We start from the raw sequence: 18,848 nt of genomic DNA, 5'->3' as shown, positions 1-18,848 counted from the left end.
AGGCATGGTGGCAGACGCCTGTAGTCCCAGCTACTCGGGAGGCTGAGGCAGGAAAATGGCATGAACCTGGGAGGCAGAGCTTGCAGTGAGTAGAGATCACGCCACTACACTCCAGCCTGGAGGATAGAGCGAGACTCCACCTCAAAAAAAAAAAAAAAACCGGAAGTGTTTATTAGCCAGGCTCTGTGGCTCACACCTATAATCCCAACACTTTGGGAGGCCTAGGCGGGTCGATCACCTGAGGTCAGGAGTTCGAGGCCAGCCTGACCAACATGCAGAAACCCCGTCTCTACGAAAAATACAAAATTAGCTGGGCGTGGTGGCTCATGCCTGTAATCACAGCTACTCGGGAGGCTGAGGCAGAAGAATGGCTTGAACCCAGGAGGTGGAGGTTGCAGTGAGCCGAGATCGCGCCACTGCACTCCAGCCTGGGCAACAAGAGGGAAACTCCGTCTCAAAAAAAAAAAAAGAAAGAAAAGAAAGAAAGAAAAGTCTTAAACAGAGTCCTTTCTCCCCTCATCAGCCTAGCCTGGCCCTGGGCTCAGAGCAGAGTTGCCCAAAACAGTAAGCAGTTCGGAAATGCCATTCATTCATTCATTCATTCACGAAAAGAAAATTAAGAAAATTGCATATACCTAGTATTCTGCAACATTACATATATCACCTACTGTATATGTGTAACATACACATATGACATTCTGAACAGTTGTGCACATCATTAAAAATGTAACTTATGTTGTATTTGTCCCACTGTCTGGCATAACAGGTACTCAACATATATGTGAATCAACTTTTCCAAGACAGAAAATATTTCAGAGGAGGAGAAATCTGAGCTGGTCCCTGAAGAATAAAGTGTAAAGAGCAATAATAACAGGTAACATTTAATGACTGCATTCAATGAGCCAGGCATTGTTCTAAGTAATTTAATTGGACTGTCTCATTCATTCTCACAAGTACTGTGGTAGATAACAGACTGTTAATAAACCCATTCTATAGACAAAGAAACCAAGGCACAGAGTGGTTAAGCCACTTTCCCCAAGATCACACAACTCTTAATTGGTAAAATTTAAACAAAAGCAAGCTACTCCAGGGCCTTAAGGAAGATGTGAGTGGGTGAATGAAGGAATGAATGGCATATTCTAGCTGCTTAGAGTTTTGGGCAATCCTGCTCTGAGCCCAGGGCCAGACTAGGTTGATGAGAGGGGGAAAAGGGTTCAGTTTAGGACTTTTAAGACGAAAGCTCCTGTTCAAATGCCTACAAGACACCAATACGAGTAGGAATTAAAGTTCACTGACGGCTTGGCGACCTCTGACACCTGGTAGACCAGAAACCTGACAGTCAAAGAAATGGAACCTGACGAGGGAGGACGGGATCAGGGACCTCTGACCAGCACCCCAAGCATGCCTGGATGGCAGGGCCGGCTTACACACAAGGATCAGCTTAGAAGGACCCCTAACACTTGGTTTAAAGCTCTGCTTCGAACGACTTTATAACCCTTAATTTTTGAACAAGGCGCCCCACGTTTTCATTTTGTACTGGGTCCTGCAAATTATGCGGCCAATCCTGTTACATGACAACCCCCTTCCCTTTAGCAGGCAGGAGACAGGTACCGTGGAAACAGCCACTTATCTCTCGAATATGTTCCACACGTACGCACCAATCAAACTTGCCCACTTGGTCTTCGTAGACCGCGGCCACAGGAATCAGCAGCGCAGCCCAAATCCAGAAACGAGAAGCCCACTCAGCCGCCATGATGGGAGCGCAGGCACCGCCCACAGCCGTCCCGGCATGCACCGGGCCGCGGGCTCCGCCTCCGCGGGACCACAGAGTTGGGACCGTGCGCGAGGCCCACGGTTGGACGCTCGGGATTCGGGGATTTCCTCGGAACGCGGGAAGTCGCCCTACAGGCGCGGGAGAAAGCGCAGGTGGTGGCTCGGCAGGAAAAAGCAGGTTGCAGTGCACACTGGGTCAGGCACACGCGAGGGGCAGCCCCCGAAGGCCGTCCCAGAGGCCCCCGCGCCGCCGGGGTCCTAACGAGGTGCACCGTCTTCCGCCGCACGTGGATTCAGCGCGATGCCCAAATCCAAGCGCGACAAGAAAGGTGGGCGAAGGGGGCGTTGGGCCCCTGGGGGGACCTCCGTGGGTTGGCTGCCCAGCCTGCGGTGAGAGCTTCGGGGCGGCAGGGGCGCAGACTAGAACGCCAGGACATCCTCGAGGTGTTCCACTGCCTCGCTACTAGCTGGAATGGGGGCTTCGAGGCTGTAAAACTGCCAGAGGGGGCTGACGCCTGGTCGGGTCCGGGGAGCGGAGACTCTTTTGCCTAGTTTCAAGTGCTCTTACAAGGCCTACTGTGCCGGGAGGCAGCTCCTGAACACCGCCCCCGGCTGTGCCTGGTGCCGTTTCGGCCCACTTTTCCCAACCCCGGCCCTTTCTCATCTTCCTGCGCTCCCGCCACCCTGGCTGCCTTTCCCCGTTCCCTTCTTTCAGCACAGGCTTGTTCCCGTGTCCGGCGTTGTGTGTCTGCAGTTGTTTCTGTCTGGCATGCTTACCTCTTCGTATGACTTGCTCCTTTTTCGTTGTCAGTTAATAGGACCCCTCTGAGACAGGGTCTCGCTCTGTTGCCCAGGCTGGAGTGCAGTGGCGCCACAGGCCGGGTGCGGTAGCTCACGCCTGTAATCCCAGCACTTTGGGAGGCCAAGGCGGGTGGATCATCTGAGGTCGGGAGTTCCAGACCAGCCTGGCCAATATGGTGAAACCCCTTCTCTACTAAAAATACTAAAAATTAGATGGGCGTGGTGGCGGGTGCCTGTAATGCTAGCTACTTGGGAGACTGAGGCGGGAGAATCGCTTGAGCCCGGGAGGGAGAGGTTGCAATGAGCCGAGATCGCGCCACTGCACTCCATCCTGGGCGCGACAGAGCGAGACTCCGTCTCAAAAATAAGTCACTGCAGCCTTGACCTCGCTTGACCTTAAGCGATCCTCCCACCTCAGCCTCCCGAGTAGCTGAGACTACAGGCGCCCACCACCACACCCAGCTAGGTTTTGTTGTTGTTGTTGTTGTTGTTTTATAGAGACGACTTTCAGTGTGTTGCCAAAGCTGACGGTCTCGAGGGCCTGGGCTCCAACCACCCTCCCGCCTCACCCTCCCAAAGTACTGGGATTACAGGAGTGAGCCACTACGCCCGACTTGAGCACCTCTTGAGAGACCATTTTTGACCACCTTTGCTGTGGTGGCATCTCTTTTAACCCGACTCCCTGGCATATTCAAAAATATTCAGGGGTCTGGCACTTTCTAGGCGTTGAAGGATACAGCAGTTACAAAGAAGGCCTATTTCTTATCGAGCCTAACGTTTCAGGGGAAACACATTCCACAAAATGCTAAAAATCAGATTGAGTAAAAGTGGGGTGAAGAGACGGCGATATTTTGTATAATGTGGTCAGGAAAGGTCTCACTGATGAGGTGACAGATGAACAGAAAATTAAAGGAAGCGAGCAACCTGTGGAATTGTGCACCTGTGGAATTATCTGGGTGAGTGCTGTTGCAAGTAGAGGGAATGTAAACTGAAAAGGCTCTGAAGTGGGAGCAGATTTGACATGTTTGGGACAAGAGGCCAGTGGGGCTGGAGCAGAAGGAGCCAAATACAGTTGGGGGAGGGGGTTAGGCAGAGAGGGCAGGACTTCCTCGGCTTTAGTAAGGCATTGGCTTTCCTGCCCAGGTGAAGTGGGTAGCAGAGGACCCATGTGATTTACCTTTGCTTATAAAGGGTCACTCTGGTTGCCTTGGTGAGAATAGTTGGGAAAGACAGGGCAGAGGGCAGGGATGGAAGCACTGAGGCCAGCATTAATCCAAGAGGGTGATGCTGACTTGAGCCAAAGGTGTAACAGTGGAAATGGTGGGAAGTGGCCCGCTATATTTCGTTTGTCTCCCTCTGCTCCACTTACCATTGACTGATGTCAGTGTCTTTGTCCGTGTGGTACCTTGTTAAGAGGGGCTGAGTGCCGGGCAAGTTAAAGAAGAGAGGCCCGGGTTCTTTGTGAAGGCGGCCGGGGCTTTGCAGTTGGAGTTCTGTTAAGTGTTTCTGGAACGATTTGATTCTGTGGAGGGGCCCAGGTCAGGTCTGGCAAATGCAAACTCTCTGGGTAGAGGGCAAATTGGGCCCCAGCCATTTTTACAGTAGAGGTACATGTTCCTCCCCAGAGAGGTGTTGCTGCATCTGTGGGTCCAAATTGCAAAACTGGAGTGCAGATACATAACAGGAGATTCAGTCCCCAGTCTCATGGTTGCACAGCATAGGCCAGCTAGAGTGGCCTCTGCATCATGGTCAAGAGCAGCAAGGGGCCAGGTGTGGTGGCTCACACCTGTGATTCCAACACTTTTGAAGGCTGAGGTAGGCAGATCTCTTGAGCCCAGGAATTCAAGACCAACCTGGGCAACATGGTAAAACCCATCTCTGCAAAAATACAAAACTCACCTGGGCATGGTGGTGCATTTCTATGGTCCCAGCCAAAACTAGCAGGCCCTGGTGGTGTGTGCCTGTAGTCCTGTGGGAGGACTGCCTGAGCCCGGGAGCTCACGGTTGCAGTGAGCCAAGATCGTGCCACTGCATGCCAGCCTGGGTGACAGAGTGAGATCCCATCTCAAAAAAGAAATAAAAAACAGGGGCCTGCTTCAGCCAGCAGGTGAGGTCTGCCACCGAGAGCACTCCCAGCAGCAGGAACACTCTCCACCCCCACACCGCAATCAAGTTTTTTGGGTCAGCCTTAGGGTCTAAGAAAGGCCTAGTTTGTCTAAATAGCACGAGTTATATCCAGAGATCTTCAGGGCCAGGAATGCTAATGAGTAGGCATTCCATGGGCCCTGGAAATGGCTTTGTGTGCCAGAAATGATGGCTACGAAGGCCTTGCTGCCTTTTTTCAGAATGGCTGCATCCAACTGAGCTCTCTGCCAAAGGGGAGAAAAAAAGAAGTCTCCAGTGCATCTAGATTGGTCTCTCATCATCTCTCTCCTTTTTGTTTCTATTAGTCTCCTTAACCAAAACTGCCAAGAAAGGCTTGGAATTGAAACAAAACCTGATAGAAGAGGTAAGAGGTTGTTCTTTTTCTAGAGCTTGCAATTGTTTGTTTTATAAAGGCAGGTATAGGACTGTTGGCCAGGGGAGCATACTATTGGAAAAAAATATCTCCAAGCTGCTAATCCAGCCCTTTTTCCTCCAGCAGCAGCACCAGCAAAAACTTCCATAGTGATGATTTCCAGCTTTGACTAGCTCGTACTCTGTGCCCTGTCCTGCAGTACGTGTTTCATATGTCATTCCACTCCATCCTCATAACATCCCTGATATCTGGGTACTAGGTGATGATGTTGCTGTTTTGCATTTGGGGTCACTGAAGCTTATAGAGGTTTGTTAGCCTGCCCAATGACAAAAAACAGGAGGAGGCCAGGAACGGTGGGCCACGCCTGTAATCCCAGCACTCTGGGAGCCCAAGTGGTCAGATAGCTTGAGTCTGAGAGTTCAAGAGCAGCCTGGACAACATGACAAAACCTCATCTCTACAAAAAGAAAAGAAAAAAAAAAAAACTGGCTGGACATGGCAGTATACAGCCTGGGCAACAGAGTGAGACCCTGTCTTTAAAAAAAAAAAAAAACCTGGGAGATTTACCAGGTGTAGGTGACTGCACCAACCCACTATACAGCTTCTGACTTGCCAACCTGGGCTGCAGGCTGGATGAAACAGTCTCCTCCTGCACAATGACGCCACTCCTGGAGGCTGCCTCCTGGTGGCTTTGGCCAGCACCATGTGCAGAGCAGTGCCGATCAGCTGCCTGCCCTTATAACAGTGAGGCTCCATGTGTTTCCACATAGCAGGACCCTTCCTAGTGTGGGTGAATGTTTCTAGGTTAACTGTTGATGGTCAGTTCCACTGTTGGCCATAGATAAGTGCGAAACCTGGAAAAGGCCGTGGGGTGTAGATCCATGGCTCAGCCTCCCCTGTAGTTAGGGATCCTAATTTCAGTAATAGAGGTAGGAGACAACCCAATTAGAGGCCTCCAGTTCTTCCAGTTTCCATAGTTGTCGGGCCCAGAGCAGATTCATTCTCATCTGAGGCCAGAGTGGTGCCCATTGTATGCTGCTGCTTGAACTCAGAGCCTGGTGAATTGTCCCACAGCTTCGGAAATGTGTGGACACCTACAAGTACCTTTTCATCTTCTCTGTGGCCAACATGAGGAACAGCAAGCTGAAGGACATCCGGAGCGCCTGGAAGCACAGCCGGTGAGCGGGCAGGGGAGGAAGGCCCTTCGGAGTGGGGACCCGGCCCGGCTGCTCTCAGTCAAAGCATAGGAGCAATTTCTGACCCTTTAGGTGCCTGGGTCGTGCCACTGACACCTTAGTAACGACGAAGTGCTACCTGCCGCTGAAGAGCACTTCCTTTTCACTGTTACAGCTGGTCTTGGGCCGGGCGCGGTGGCTCACGCCTGTAATCCCAGCACTTCGGGAGGCTGAGGCAGGCAGATCACCTGAGGTAGGAGTTCGAGACCAGCCTGGCCAACATGGCAAAACCCCTTCTCTACTGAAAATACAAAAATTAGCTGGGCATGGTGGCGGGCACCTATAACATAATCCCAGCTACTCGGGAGGATGAGGCAGAAGAATTGCTTGATCCCATGAGGTTCAAGTGAGCTGAGACCGCACCATTGCACTCCAGCCTGGGTGACAGAGTGAAACTCCATCACAAAAAGAAAAAAAGCAGATTTTGCACCGAGCTCCTGGGGGCAGGACTTGGCAATTGAGGAGATGTTTGAGAGGCAGTCCTTTCCAGAGAAGTGGCCCTTTAACCCTGGACTTTGGGCCATTTAGGAGTATCACACCAGTTTTAGAATGTCAGCATGGGCACTGGGACACAGACAGTGACCTGGGATCAGGATGCAGGAGCCACATGGCCAGTTTCTGTCCTGGAGCAGGTGGCTCTGGTGTTGGTCTCCTGCCGCCCCAGCTCTGGTTCAGGCTGTTAACATGCCTCCTGCATACATCCCGACGGAGAACCTGTACATGATGCTCGTGATGGGCTGGGAGACAAAATGTTGCCATGTCAGGGGTCTGTGGGTGGGAACATAATGAAAAAGACCCCGAGGTGGGGACAGTGTGGCCAGGCAGCATGGAGAAGTGAGTGCCACTGGCTCAGCCTGGGCCTGAGCTCACTGGGGACCAGAGCTGCTGTGCATGTTGCTGAGGGGCGGGGAGGGCAGGGCACTTCCTTCACAGAACGCTCTTTCTCTTGCTTGGTAGGATGTTCTTTGGCAAAAACAAGGTGATGATGGTGGCCTTGGGTCGGAGCCCATCTGATGAGTACAAAGACAACCTGCACCAGGTAAGTCTCTGGTTTTCACGGGGTGGGGCTGAGGCAGAGCTGCCTTCCCTCCCACTACTCCCACGTGATAGCCTCCCCCAGCCATTGGCTGGCCCCGTGGCTCAAGGAGAGCAGGGCCTGGCTCAAAGCTCTGGGTTCTCCCTTCACCTCCGGACCCAGGGAATAGTACCCTTCCTGCCTCCCACTCCTTCCTGCTATGACAACCAGAAACGTCTTTAAACATTGCCAAATGTCCCCTGGTGAGCAAAAACGTGCCTAGTAGAGAACCACTGCTCTAATGTGACCAGGCTGGCCTCACTCTTGATTTGTAGGTCAGCAAAAGGTTGAGGGGTGAAGTGGGTCTCCTGTTCACCAACCGCACAAAGGAGGAGGTGAATGAGTAAGTACTGTTGAGGAACAGAGAGAAAGAGGCGGGTGAGGGGGATTTCAGGGAGGGGATGATGCAGGGACTTCATTCCATATGCGGCATCAAGTTGGAACTGCTCCTGGAAGCCTGTCACTGAGCTAGTGACCTGGGACCACAGCCCTCTCTGCCCTCTCCAGCATGGTGCGGTGGGCTGGCTGCTGGCCAGCAACCAAGGTCTGTGAAGGCCCAGGGCCACGGGACACTTGGGGGAGCCTGACTCACGGGCTGGTGGTATGGCCAGGAGCATCCCCTCCTACCGCTTCTCTTTCCCTTAGGTGGTTCACAAAATACACAGAAATGGACTACGCCCGCGCTGGTAACAAAGCAGCTTTCACTGTGAGCCTGGACCCGGGGCCCCTGGAGCAGTTCCCCCACTCCATGGAGCCACAGCTCAGGCAGCTGGGCCTGCCCACCACCCTCAGGAGAGGTATGGGCAGCCCTGGATCCAAAGGTCACAGCCTAGAGTCCAAGAGCACAAGCCTGCAAGCTCATCCCTTTCTGGCTGAGCAAGTTATTTCTACAAGCCTCCATTTTCTCATGTGAAAATGGGGCTAAGAGTGCACGCCTCACAGTTGGGGTGAAAGCAGACAATAACTTATAGTCTTGCAGCTGTTGAGGGACAGGGACATCAGGGGCCTGGCGCCTGTTTAAAAAAAAAAAAAAGTCAAAAAATTAGACAGCCATGGTGGTGTGTGCCTGTGGTCCTAGCTACATGGGAGGCTGAAGCAAAAGGATCACTTGAACCCAGGAGGTCAAGCCTGTGGCGAATCAAAGGGACCTCAGGGAGACAGCCACTGCCCAGTGTGTGATGGAGCTGTGGGGAGAGCAGGTGGCTGACTGGATTCCTCCTAACGTGGCAGGGACAGAGAGGGCTCTGCAGGCCTCTGGGCCAGAGGTAACTGAGAGCCACCCTCTTCTGCAGGTGTGGTGACTCTGCTATCCGACTATGAGGTGTGCAAGGAGGGCGACGTGCTGACCCCAGAGCAGGCTCGCGTCCTGGTGAGTCCTGCGCCTTGAGGACTATTGCAGGAGGGGCCGCTGGCTTGCTTCTGCCTGCTGAAAATGACCCCCTGCACTTGAATACTTTCATTCTTCCTGATTCTTTGTTCTCTTTGTCTCTTGCAGAAACTTTTTGGGTATGAGATGGCTGAATTCAAGGTGACCATCAAATACATGTGGGATTCACAGTCGGGAAGGTTCCAGCAGATGGGAGACGACTTGCCAGAGAGCGCATCCGAGTCTGCGGAAGAGTCAGACTCAGAAGACGATGACTGAAAGGGACTCAGGACTGAAGGCCTCCTGGAACCTTCTGGGTCTCACTAGACCATGCAGGACTGCTGCCGCCCCTCTGGAGAGAGCAGCTGTTTATTTGTCTGTAGACAGGGAACGTGATGGGCACTGACCTCCTGTAAAGAATAAAACTCTGGGCCACGTGCGGTGGCTCACACCAGTAATCCCGGCACATTGGGAGGCCGAGGCAGGCAGACCATAAGGTCAGGAGATTAAGACCATCCTGGCTAACATGGTGAAACCCCATCTCTACTAAAAATAGAAAAAAAAATAGCTGGGCATAGTGGTGGGCGCCTGTAGTCCCAGCTACTCAAGAGGCTGAGGCTGGAAAATCGCTTCAACCCAGGAGGCGGAGGTTGCCGTGAGCCAAGATCGGGCCACTGCACTCCAGCCTGGGCAGCAGCAAAACTCCATCCAAAAAAAGAATACAACTTTGCAGGATGTCTGCCCTAGAGACAACAAGAGGGAGAAGAAGACTCTTAGAAAAGAGGCCTTTGGTGAGCCCAGAAGTTTGAAACCAGCCTGGGCAATTCGGCAAGATCCCATCTCTACAAAAAATTTTTTAAAAGTAGGCGTGGTGCCACGTGCCTGTGGTCCCTGCTACTTGGGAGGCTGAGGTGGGAGAATTGCTTAAGCCTGAGAGTTGGCTCAGTGATGCCACTGCACTCCAGCCTGGGTGGCCATTGGATTTGTTCTGCTTGGATTGCCTTAGTTTGCCTTGTCAGCCAACTTCCACTGGCTGCCTTGGGACTGCCGTGACAGCGCAGCTCCACACCAGAGTTAGGGTTTCTCTTCAGCCCTGGGTACCCCTTGGCAGAGGGATTTGCTGAGGAAAATTAGGTATCCTTCCTAGTCCTCCACACACTTCCAAACCAGGGCTGCGGATCTGACGGATGCCGGGAAGACAGGCTTGGGCTGAGGGTGACGTCACTGCAAGAGTCGAGAGCCAGCGTCTAAAGTTTCCATGGCATGCTGGGAGGTTTTATTCTTGATGACTCTAATGGTAGATTTTTGTCTGCCTTGTTGTATTTGTTTTTGTTTTTTCTGTTTTAAAATTTTTAAGAGATGAGGTTTCACCATGTTGCCCAGGCTGGTCTCAAACTCCTGAGCTCAAGCGATCTACCTACCTTGGCCTCCCCAAGCGCTGGGATTATAGGTGTGAACCACCGCATCCAGTCCACATTGTTCTATTTGTATTTCATGAAAGCAGTTGTGAATGAGAGTAAATCAGCTTCAGGGTGCACAGTGGCCCTCTTTTTTTCTGCTGTGCATGGAAGAGAGGGCCACCTCCAGCCCCACTGTTGGGAGGTCAGGCTGGATCCCACGGTGTGGGGCAACATTCACAAGGGCATTGTGCCCGATACCCTCTCACTTCCTCTGCTCTTTGACGACTTCCTACTCCTGCCCACTTCTCACCATGCCCTTGGGAAGGACAGCAGGAAGCAGACTGTGGGCAGAAAAAGAAATGAATTCACCAGGTTCACCCAGGCCTGGGCCAGGTCAAGTGCCAGCCTCAGTAGGATGTGCTGAAGGAGAGCTCAGTCCCAGCCCTCTTGCCTCCCAAGGGTGACCAGAAAGACTGCAGGAGTGTAGAGGACGATCTGCAAACTGGGCAGAGGGGAAAGCAGCCTATAACTGTTTAAGGCCAAAACTGGCCGGCGGGGAGAGGATGAAGGGTGGCAGGTGGTGCCTTTTGCACCTGAGCCAGGTCTAGCCAGACCTAGAGAAAGTAGTGGGACGTTCAGGTGCCAGGCTTGGTCAGCGACCTCCATGACAGCCAACTTCAGGGACCCTTCCTCTGCTGCTGACAATTTCTCCAACTGCTCCACCCAGGACGATCACGTCCCTCCCAGTCACGGCCCCGCTGCTAACTGGGCTCTGGTTATTCACGTATGCCTTGTATTACTGCTTGCAAACAGCCGTGGCCATTGAGCTCTAAAGCCCTGCTTCCGGACTGTCTCAGGTGCAGACAGCTGACTTCAGAGCCACTCATCTGCTGCTCAGCAGCTGGGTAAAGCCGGGTCAGTGACCCAGCCTTTCAGCTTCAAACTTCCTTTGCTTTTCAGGCCGCTTGTCTGAATTAGAAATTGTGTAAAGCACTTTGCCTGCAGACCTGGCATTTAACAGGTGCTCACTAAAGGGGAGTTGTAACCATATAAACCCAAGCTGGAGAAGGGGGTTGGGGGCAGCCGGGAGAGGGAAGCCCCGCCACTACACACAGGGTTGGACTGTCTCCAGGGTGGGCAGCCAGGGGCCCAGTAAAGGCTAATGGTTAAAAATGTAGATTCAGATCATATGCAGTGGCTCACACCTATAATCTCAGCAATTTGGGATGCCAAGGTGGGAGGATTACTTGAGCCCAAGGACTCAAGATCAGCCCAGGCAATGTAGTGAGACCCCGTCTCCAAAAAATACAAAAGTTAGTCACGTGGTGGTATATTCCTGTGGTTCCAGTTACATGAGAGACTGAAGCGGAGGATTGCCTGAGCCCTGGAGGTAAGGCTGCAGTGAACCATGATCAAGCCACTGCACTCCAGCCTGGGTGACAGAGAAAGACCCTGTCCCCCCAAAAAGAAAAACGTAAAGTTTCAGTGAAACCCACATTCATTCCCTACCATGTGAAGACCCTACTCAAGTGAAATTGCCTCTCTGAGCCAGTTTCCACATGTCAAATTGAGATGACCACACTTAACAGGGGCCATCACAATAACTAGTGGTGGTAACCTGGCCACTTAAGTAATTTGTCTAAGAACAGGTTTATCACCCAAAAGAACTGGGCCATGGAGAACCTTCATAGGAAGAAAAGGACTTATCTCAGAAACCACCTAATGACTGTATACCCCTCGCAGCTTCCCCAGTCTTCCCACCCCTACAGAATCTGAGAGAAACTGCTGAGCATCTAGAGACAGCTGGGTTACCTGCAGCTCGCGAGTGGTCCATCGCAGGGCAGCCGAGGCCATGCCAAAGGCACTGGTGCTAATACACAATCTGCAGGACCTGCTCCACCAGGGCAATGGCCTTGAAGTGATGCTCCTTCCAGAAGCCAGGTGCGAGGAGGGGATTGCACAGGGGTCAGTACTAGGGGTCTTCTCGGCGGTTACCCGCACCCAGGTCCCTGAAGTACTGAAGGGCTAATGGCTCCTAAGTAGACGTCTTACATTTTGGAGCATCAGAATGCATGCAGGTTTCTGGGCTCCTTATCCATGTTCTTGGGTGGTTAGAGGGGAGGCAGTGGGCAAGAATCCTTGCATTTGGCCAAGCGTGATGGCCACACCTGTAATCAGGCATTTTGGGAGGCCAAGGAGGGAGGATCGCTTGATGTCAGAAGTTAGAAGTCAGCCAAGATAACATAGGGAGACCTCCTGTCTGTACAAAAAAACAAAAATTAGCCGGGCGTAGTGATGTGCGCCTCTAGTCTCAGCTGCTCTGGAGGCTAAGGCAGGAAGATCACTTGAGCCTGGGAGGTCGAGGCTGCAGGGAGAGGTGATCGGGTCCCCGCACTCCATCCTGGACAAGAGAGAGAGACCCCATTTCGAAGAAAAAACCTTAGCATTTAACCTCGCCAGTTGTTAACACAAACACCCACCACCTTAGGGCCCCTCAGCACCTACAGCACCACACCTGTGTGCCCTGGAGAACACAAGGATCCAGGACAAGTCCTGACCTCCATTCCTGGCACTGTGGACTTGGATGAGCCACCTGCCCTCACCTTCTCAGTGAGGAAAGGAAATGGCCCATGCCAGCCCCATGCGCTAAGTGCCAGATATAAAGGTGGTAAGGGGCCTGGCCAGCTTTGCACACTGGAAAGAACAGACGGGATGAAACCCAGCAGGCCTCGATTCTCCAGGGCTGTAGCCTGGGCCCCGCAGTGTGAAAAGCTTGAGAAAACCTCCGCTTAGGACAGTGGTTCCTGAACATGGCCAGGATGATCAGAAACCCTTGGTGGTTCTGATTAGCCTTGTCATCCATATAAGGATGTAAATCACAGCAGTGCACACAGGGTGAACCCAAATGTTGGACGCTGCTGCCTAAGTCCTTGGTCATTTCAACAAAACTAGTACTGGCACCGCTTGCACGGAGCTTGGCTGGCTTCTGCCTTCCTCCCAGGGGAGAAAACAAAAAGAAGGAATAAACCACATTGTGCACAAAAATTAACCTTGCAGATGCAGATTCGGTAAATCTAGAAAGATCAGGAGCTTTCCAGCAGCCCACACAAGACATCTAAATTTGATATATTAAGGAATAGTGATAAAAGTGTGTAGCTTTTTTTTAAGAAGAGATGGCAGTCTCACTTTGATACCCAGGCCAAACCCCTGGGTATCAATCCTCCTGTCTTGGCCTCCCAAGGCTGGAACTACAGGCCCATGACACCATGCCTGGCTAGTTTTTTAAATTGTTTTGTAGAGACAGTCTCGCCATCCTGCCCAGGCTGGTCTCAAACTCCTGGGCTCAGCGATCCACCCTCATCTCCCAAAGTGTTGGGATTATGGATATGAGCCACCGCCCCCAGCCCAGTGTATACTTTAGAGATAGTGCAGCAGTAACTGCTAGAGGTAAAGAAAGCTGCAAGAATTTCTAGAAGTTGCCTCTGAGGAATGAGACTTGGAAAGCGACAGCTTGTAACCATAGGCACATACCACTTTGATACATTTCCCAAATTTCAAAAAATAGACTGGGTGTAGTGGCTCCCAGTTTGTATATATAAACTGTCTTTCATCCAACTCTTGGAATCAGCTTTACTAAGCTTTTGGAAATCCATTTTGTCAGAGGTGAAACATCTAACTGTTTTGAATGCTATTTCAAATTCAGTTAATAAAGCTCAACGTTGAGGACAGAAATTTGTTTCTGCAGTGGACATACACTTACAAATGCCATGGTAAGGACGGAGGCTCAAGCCTGCAATCCCAGCACTTTGGGACACCGAGGCAGGTGGATCACGAGGTCAGGAGTTCAAGACCAGCCTGGCCAAGATGGTGAAACCCCATCTCTACTAAAAATATAAAATATAAAATATTAGCCAGGCGTGGTGGCAGGTGCCTGTAATCCCAGATACTCGGCAGGCTGAGGCAGAGAATTGCTTGAACCTGGGAGGTGGAAGTTGCAGCGAGCCAAGATCGTGCCGTTGCACTCTAGCCTGGGCAACAGAGCTAGAGTCTGTCTCCAAAAAAAAAAAAAAAAAGCCATGGTAAAAACAGGCTTACTAAATTAAAAATCCATGCAGCAGAAATGTACTTGCTCATACACAATTGTGGAGCCTGGCGCTCTTACTTTCCTGTTGCTTCTGCAATGTATTCAGAATGGCCAAATTTCAGACACTGGTGATGCCAACCAACCCAGTCACTGGGAACAACCAGGTCAGAAATGAAGCAAGTAGGGCAGCCCATGGCCCTCTCTGCAGCCTGAAATTTCAGGAATTTCCCTCCTCGTGAATTCCTATGGGCAAAATCTATGTCACCTCCTTCTCCAGTATTTTTTTTTTTTTTTTTTTTGAGACGGAGTCTTGCTCTGTCGCCCAGGCTGGAGTGCAGTGGCATGATCTCGGCTCACTGAAAGCTCCGCCTCCCTGGTTCATGCCATTCTCCTGCCTCAGTGTCCCAAGTAGTGGAACTATAGGCGCCCGTCACCACGCCCAGCTAATTTTTTGCATTTTTAGTAGAGACGGGGTTTCACCATATGAGCTAGGATGGTCTCGATCTCCTGACCTTGTGATCCGCCAGCCTCGGCCTCCCAAAGTGCTGGGATTACCGGGGTGAGCCATCACGCCCGGCCCTTCTCCATTCTTTTATACCGCACAGAGCAATTTCCTCAGTTTGAGGACGAAGAAATATTTTAGACACTCTCCAGATCCAGCTCTGCTCCTTTAGGTCTTTTTGTTCCTTTTCATTTGTTTTTAAATTAACAAATACAAATTTATCTATATTTAAGGTGCTGTTTGGGAACTGTCTCTTGAAGAAGCTCTTTAGATAGAAAATGGCTGAGGGAGGAGGTGGAGTGGGAAAAAAGAAGAGAAAAAAGATATGAAATGGCTGAATTCAAGTGGCCATCAGCTGTGTTTGACATATAGTATCCAGAAGATTCTATCAGGTGGGGTGTGGCATATTAGAGAATGCATCCCTGATGGGGATACTCGGGAGTCTCAGCAGCTCCTGCGGCTCATCTAGACTTGACCACTCAGGACCGTTGCTCCCAATGTTAAGAGTTTATTTTCCTAAGATAACCACCCCATGTTCTCAGATGTTCTTTGCACAGGTATCTTTGACTCACCTCCCAGGACATGAGAGTGATGCTATGGACTTCTGAGGCTGGGACATAAAAGGCCACACGGCTTCTGCCTAGTTTGCTTGAGATGGGCATCCTTGGAAGCCACATGCAGAAGGACGTGTGTGCCGGGTGATGACAGCAGCGGATAAGTGAATGTCTTCAGGCAACCCTAGCCTACAGCTGCTAAATCACGTCTCAGACACTGGAGAACAGATGAGGCTTCCCCGCTGAGTTCTACCCAAACAATGGGTTTGCCACCACCCAGCTAATTTTTTGAATATTTTGTCAAGATGGGATTTCACCACGTTGCCCAGGCTGCTCTTGAACTCCTAGGTTCAAGTAATTCCTTTGCCTAGGCCTCTCAAAGTTCTGGGATTTTAGGCATGAGACACTGTGCTCGGCCTGTTGTGTTTTTTAAAAACAACTATATTGAGACATAATTCAGACACTATACAGTTGATCTACTCAGAGTGATGATTTAATGCTGTTTCAGGTATTCGGAGTTGTACAACCATCACAGTCAATTTCAGAGCATCTTCATAAGCATGCCCAAAAGATACCCTGCACTCATTAGCAGTGAATCTCCATTTCCTCGCAAACCTCCTTCCAGTCCTGGGCAAGCACTCATCTACTTTCTGTCTCCAATAGATTTGTCTATTCTGGACATTTCATATAAACGAAACCATACAATAGGAAACCTTTTATAATTGGCTTCTTTAACTTAACATGTCTTCAAGGTACACTTACATTGTAGATGTTTCACTACTGTTTGTTTGTTTGTTTGGAAACAGGGTTTGGTCTGTCACCCAGGCTGGAGTGCAGTGGCACAATCATAGCTCACTCCAGACTTGCATACCTGGGCTCAAGCAATCCGCCCGCCTCAACTGGAACTCAGTCCCAGCTGTAGTTCCCCAGCAGCTGGGACTACAGGTGTGTGCCACGGGGCCCCACTAACTTTCTTTTTATGTTTAGTAGAGACAGAGTCTCGCTTTGTTGCCCAGACTGGTCTGGAACTCCTGTCTTCAATCAGTCCTCCTGCCTTGGCCTCTCAAAGTGCTGAGATTAAAGGTGTGAGCCACTCTTTTTTCTTTTTTTTTTTTTTTTTTATGGCCGAATAATAGTCTGTTGTATGAATATACCACATTTTCTTTATCCATTCATTCATTGATGGACATTTGAGTTGTTTGTAATTATCAGCTATTATGAGTAATGATACTGTGAAAACTCATGCCCAAGTTTTTTGTGGGGAGATATGTTTTCACTTCTCTTGGCTATATACCCACAAGTGGAACTGCTGAATCCTATGGTAATTTTATATTTAATCCTTTGAGAAATTGCCAAACTATTTTCCAAAGTGGTTGTACCATTTTACATTCCCTCCATCAGTGTGTGAATTTTCTCCCGTCTGTCTCTTGCTCACTCTCTTGCCATGTGACACGCTGGCTCCGCTTCCCCTTCTGCCATGATTGTAAGCTTCCTGAGGCCCTCCCCGGGAGCAGATGCCGGCACCACACCTTCTTGTACAGACTGCAGAACTGTGAGCCAGAGAAACCTCTTTTCTTTGTAAATGACCCAGTCTCAGGTATTCTTTTATAGCAACGGAAACAGACTAACACACAGCATCCTGGGAGGCTTTATTCTTCGTTTGGTGGTGACTCTACTGTTAAGTTTTTGTCCAAATACTTCCGTCCCTAAGAATTTACTGAGGCAGTTCTAAATTAGAAAAAGCACGAGAGAGCAAAAGAAGTGACAGAAGAGCCTTGGGCAGCCTGAGCCAAGATGGGCCTAGATGAAGTAGTTGGGACATTCGTGGGCAAACAAATGCCAGGCTTGATTAAATGCATCCACAACAGCTGACTCCAGGGGCCCTTCCTCCGCCGCTGCCAAGTTCTGCTCCAGCTGCTCCAGGCTGGACATGCCCAGGATGACCGCGTCCCCGTGGGCACCCTGCAAGGGAGATGGCCAGACTTCAACCCTCTTCTGCTGCACAGCGACTCTACTCACAGCCCTCCCAGTCACGCCGCTACCGAGATTTGGGCTCTCCTATATCCCATATGTCCAGAAAGAACTTAAAGTGCCTTGGATAGCTGTACCCATGTGACTCGAAACCTGTATTATTTCCCCTACTGCCACATGATGCTTCCAGACAGACCTACATTCACAACCCAGTTCTGCCCCCCAGCAGCTGTGTAAAGGTGGCTAAGTTATTAAAACCTCTCTGAGACTCAATTCTCTTCTCTATTTTCAACACAGTTATGTGTATGAAAAAGTAATGTAGAGTGCTTAGCTCCCATTTATTGAGCACCTACTGTATATGTGCCAGACACTATTGCAACATCTAAGGCTGGAGTTGGAGAAAAATTTGAAAGAGGAAGACATGAGGCACTGAGAAAGGGAAATTCCAGCTCCCACCAAAAGGATGAGACTAGTGGGCTTTACAGTTAAACCTGTGTTAAAATGCATTCCCCTTTCATAGCTGGGTGAAACTCAGTTTCCTCATCAATAACACTGGGACAGTCATTTCATAAAGCCGAAGGAATAATGAAATCCCTGCAGCAAAGCCCTCATTACAAAGCCTGGTGCTCAGATACCATCAGAGCCCAATGGCAAGGCGGAGTACAGTGGCTCACACCTGTAATCCCAGCACTTTCAGAGGCTGATGAGGGTGAATTGTCTGAGCTCCTGAGTTTGAGACCAGACTAGGCAGCTTGACGAAAATCAGTCTCTACTATAAATACAAACAATTAGCTGGGCACGGTGGTGCATATCTGTAATCCCAGCTACTCGGGAGGCTGGGGGAGGGGAATTGCTTGAGTCTGGGAGGCAGAAGTTGCAGTGACCTGAGATCACGCCACTGCACTCCAGCTGGGGTAACAGAGCCAGACTCTGTATCAAAAATAAAAAAAAAAAAGAAAAGAAAAACAAAAACAAAAACAAAAAATCCATGGGAAGAGTGTTTATGAGAGTTAGAAGAAAGAAATTTCAGAGGAATCGAGAAAACAAATGCTTTGGGCTTCACCTAAATGCTGGTCCCCCTGGCAGAGAAGAAGCTGAGAGCCCAGGGTGGCTGGTTACCTGCAGCTGTGAGTGGTGGTACATCCACCGGAGGGCGGCTGAGGTCGTGCTGGGGGTGCTGGCGCCATATGCAGCCTGCAAGGCCTTCTCTACCAGGGCAATGCCCTCGAAGTGGTTCTCCTTCCAGAAGCTAGAAAGGGGGGACGGTGGCACAGGGGTCAGTACCATGGGGGTCATACTGGGAGCCACAACCAAAGGGTCATCCAGGGCCACTGCCCCACCCCACACCCTGCAGCCCTGAGGGGAGGGTGTCCTTTCTGGTCATAGGACTCCCACTCTGTTGGGCATCAGAACCACCCGAGATGCCGGCCCTCTCAACAGAGACCTGGACGAATCTTTATTCCTGAGAACTCATCACCCTGCACTTATTTTCCCCTAGGGACGCAAAGGCCGCTGAGATGGGGCAGGACTCGGCCCCAGGCCTCCTGGACCTCCCTCCAGGGCTCCTTCT

The 18,848-nt window shown here is 50.7% G+C and overlaps 3 protein-coding genes across 5 annotated transcripts in view; 1 reads left to right on the top strand and 2 right to left on the bottom strand.

Moving 5' to 3' along the window:
- EMC1 (ER membrane protein complex subunit 1) overlaps positions 1 to 2,036 on the bottom strand; it is a 29,233-nt gene extending 27,197 nt beyond the window's left edge. For all 3 annotated transcript variants that reach the window (XM_023219812.3, XM_023219813.3, XM_023219814.3), the window contains exon 1: positions 1,659 to 2,036. In XM_023219812.3, the coding sequence (XP_023075580.1) occupies positions 1,659 to 1,753 (95 nt within the window). In that variant the 5' untranslated portion in view covers positions 1,754 to 2,036. The remainder of the gene's footprint in view (positions 1 to 1,658) is intronic.
- Positions 1,752 to 9,644, top strand: MRTO4 (MRT4 homolog, ribosome maturation factor). The gene is made up of 8 exons (XM_023219815.3): positions 1,752 to 2,102; positions 5,025 to 5,083; positions 6,166 to 6,269; positions 7,284 to 7,365; positions 7,677 to 7,744; positions 8,047 to 8,198; positions 8,694 to 8,770; positions 8,897 to 9,644. The coding sequence occupies exons 1-8, from the start codon at positions 2,075 to 2,077 to the stop codon at positions 9,044 to 9,046; spliced, it is 720 nt and encodes a 239-aa protein (XP_023075583.1). The 5' UTR covers positions 1,752 to 2,074; the 3' UTR covers positions 9,047 to 9,644.
- A 7,301-nt stretch (positions 9,645 to 16,945) lies between these two features.
- Positions 16,946 to 18,848, bottom strand: part of LOC111547754 (aflatoxin B1 aldehyde reductase member 3) — a 6,062-nt gene continuing 4,159 nt past the window's right edge. The window contains exons 6-7 of the mRNA XM_026455932.1: positions 18,398 to 18,527; positions 16,946 to 17,269 (exon numbers count right to left, since the gene is read on the bottom strand). Of these exons, the coding sequence (XP_026311717.1) occupies positions 17,108 to 17,269; positions 18,398 to 18,527 (292 nt within the window). The 3' untranslated portion in view covers positions 16,946 to 17,107. The remainder of the gene's footprint in view (positions 17,270 to 18,397; positions 18,528 to 18,848) is intronic.

Source organism: Piliocolobus tephrosceles, chromosome 1 (assembly GCF_002776525.5).
Source record: "Piliocolobus tephrosceles isolate RC106 chromosome 1, ASM277652v3, whole genome shotgun sequence".
Taxonomy (NCBI): domain Eukaryota; kingdom Metazoa; phylum Chordata; class Mammalia; order Primates; family Cercopithecidae; genus Piliocolobus; species Piliocolobus tephrosceles.
The sequence above is the reverse complement of the archived record's forward strand: the minus strand, read 5'-3'. Positions and strand labels throughout refer to the sequence as shown.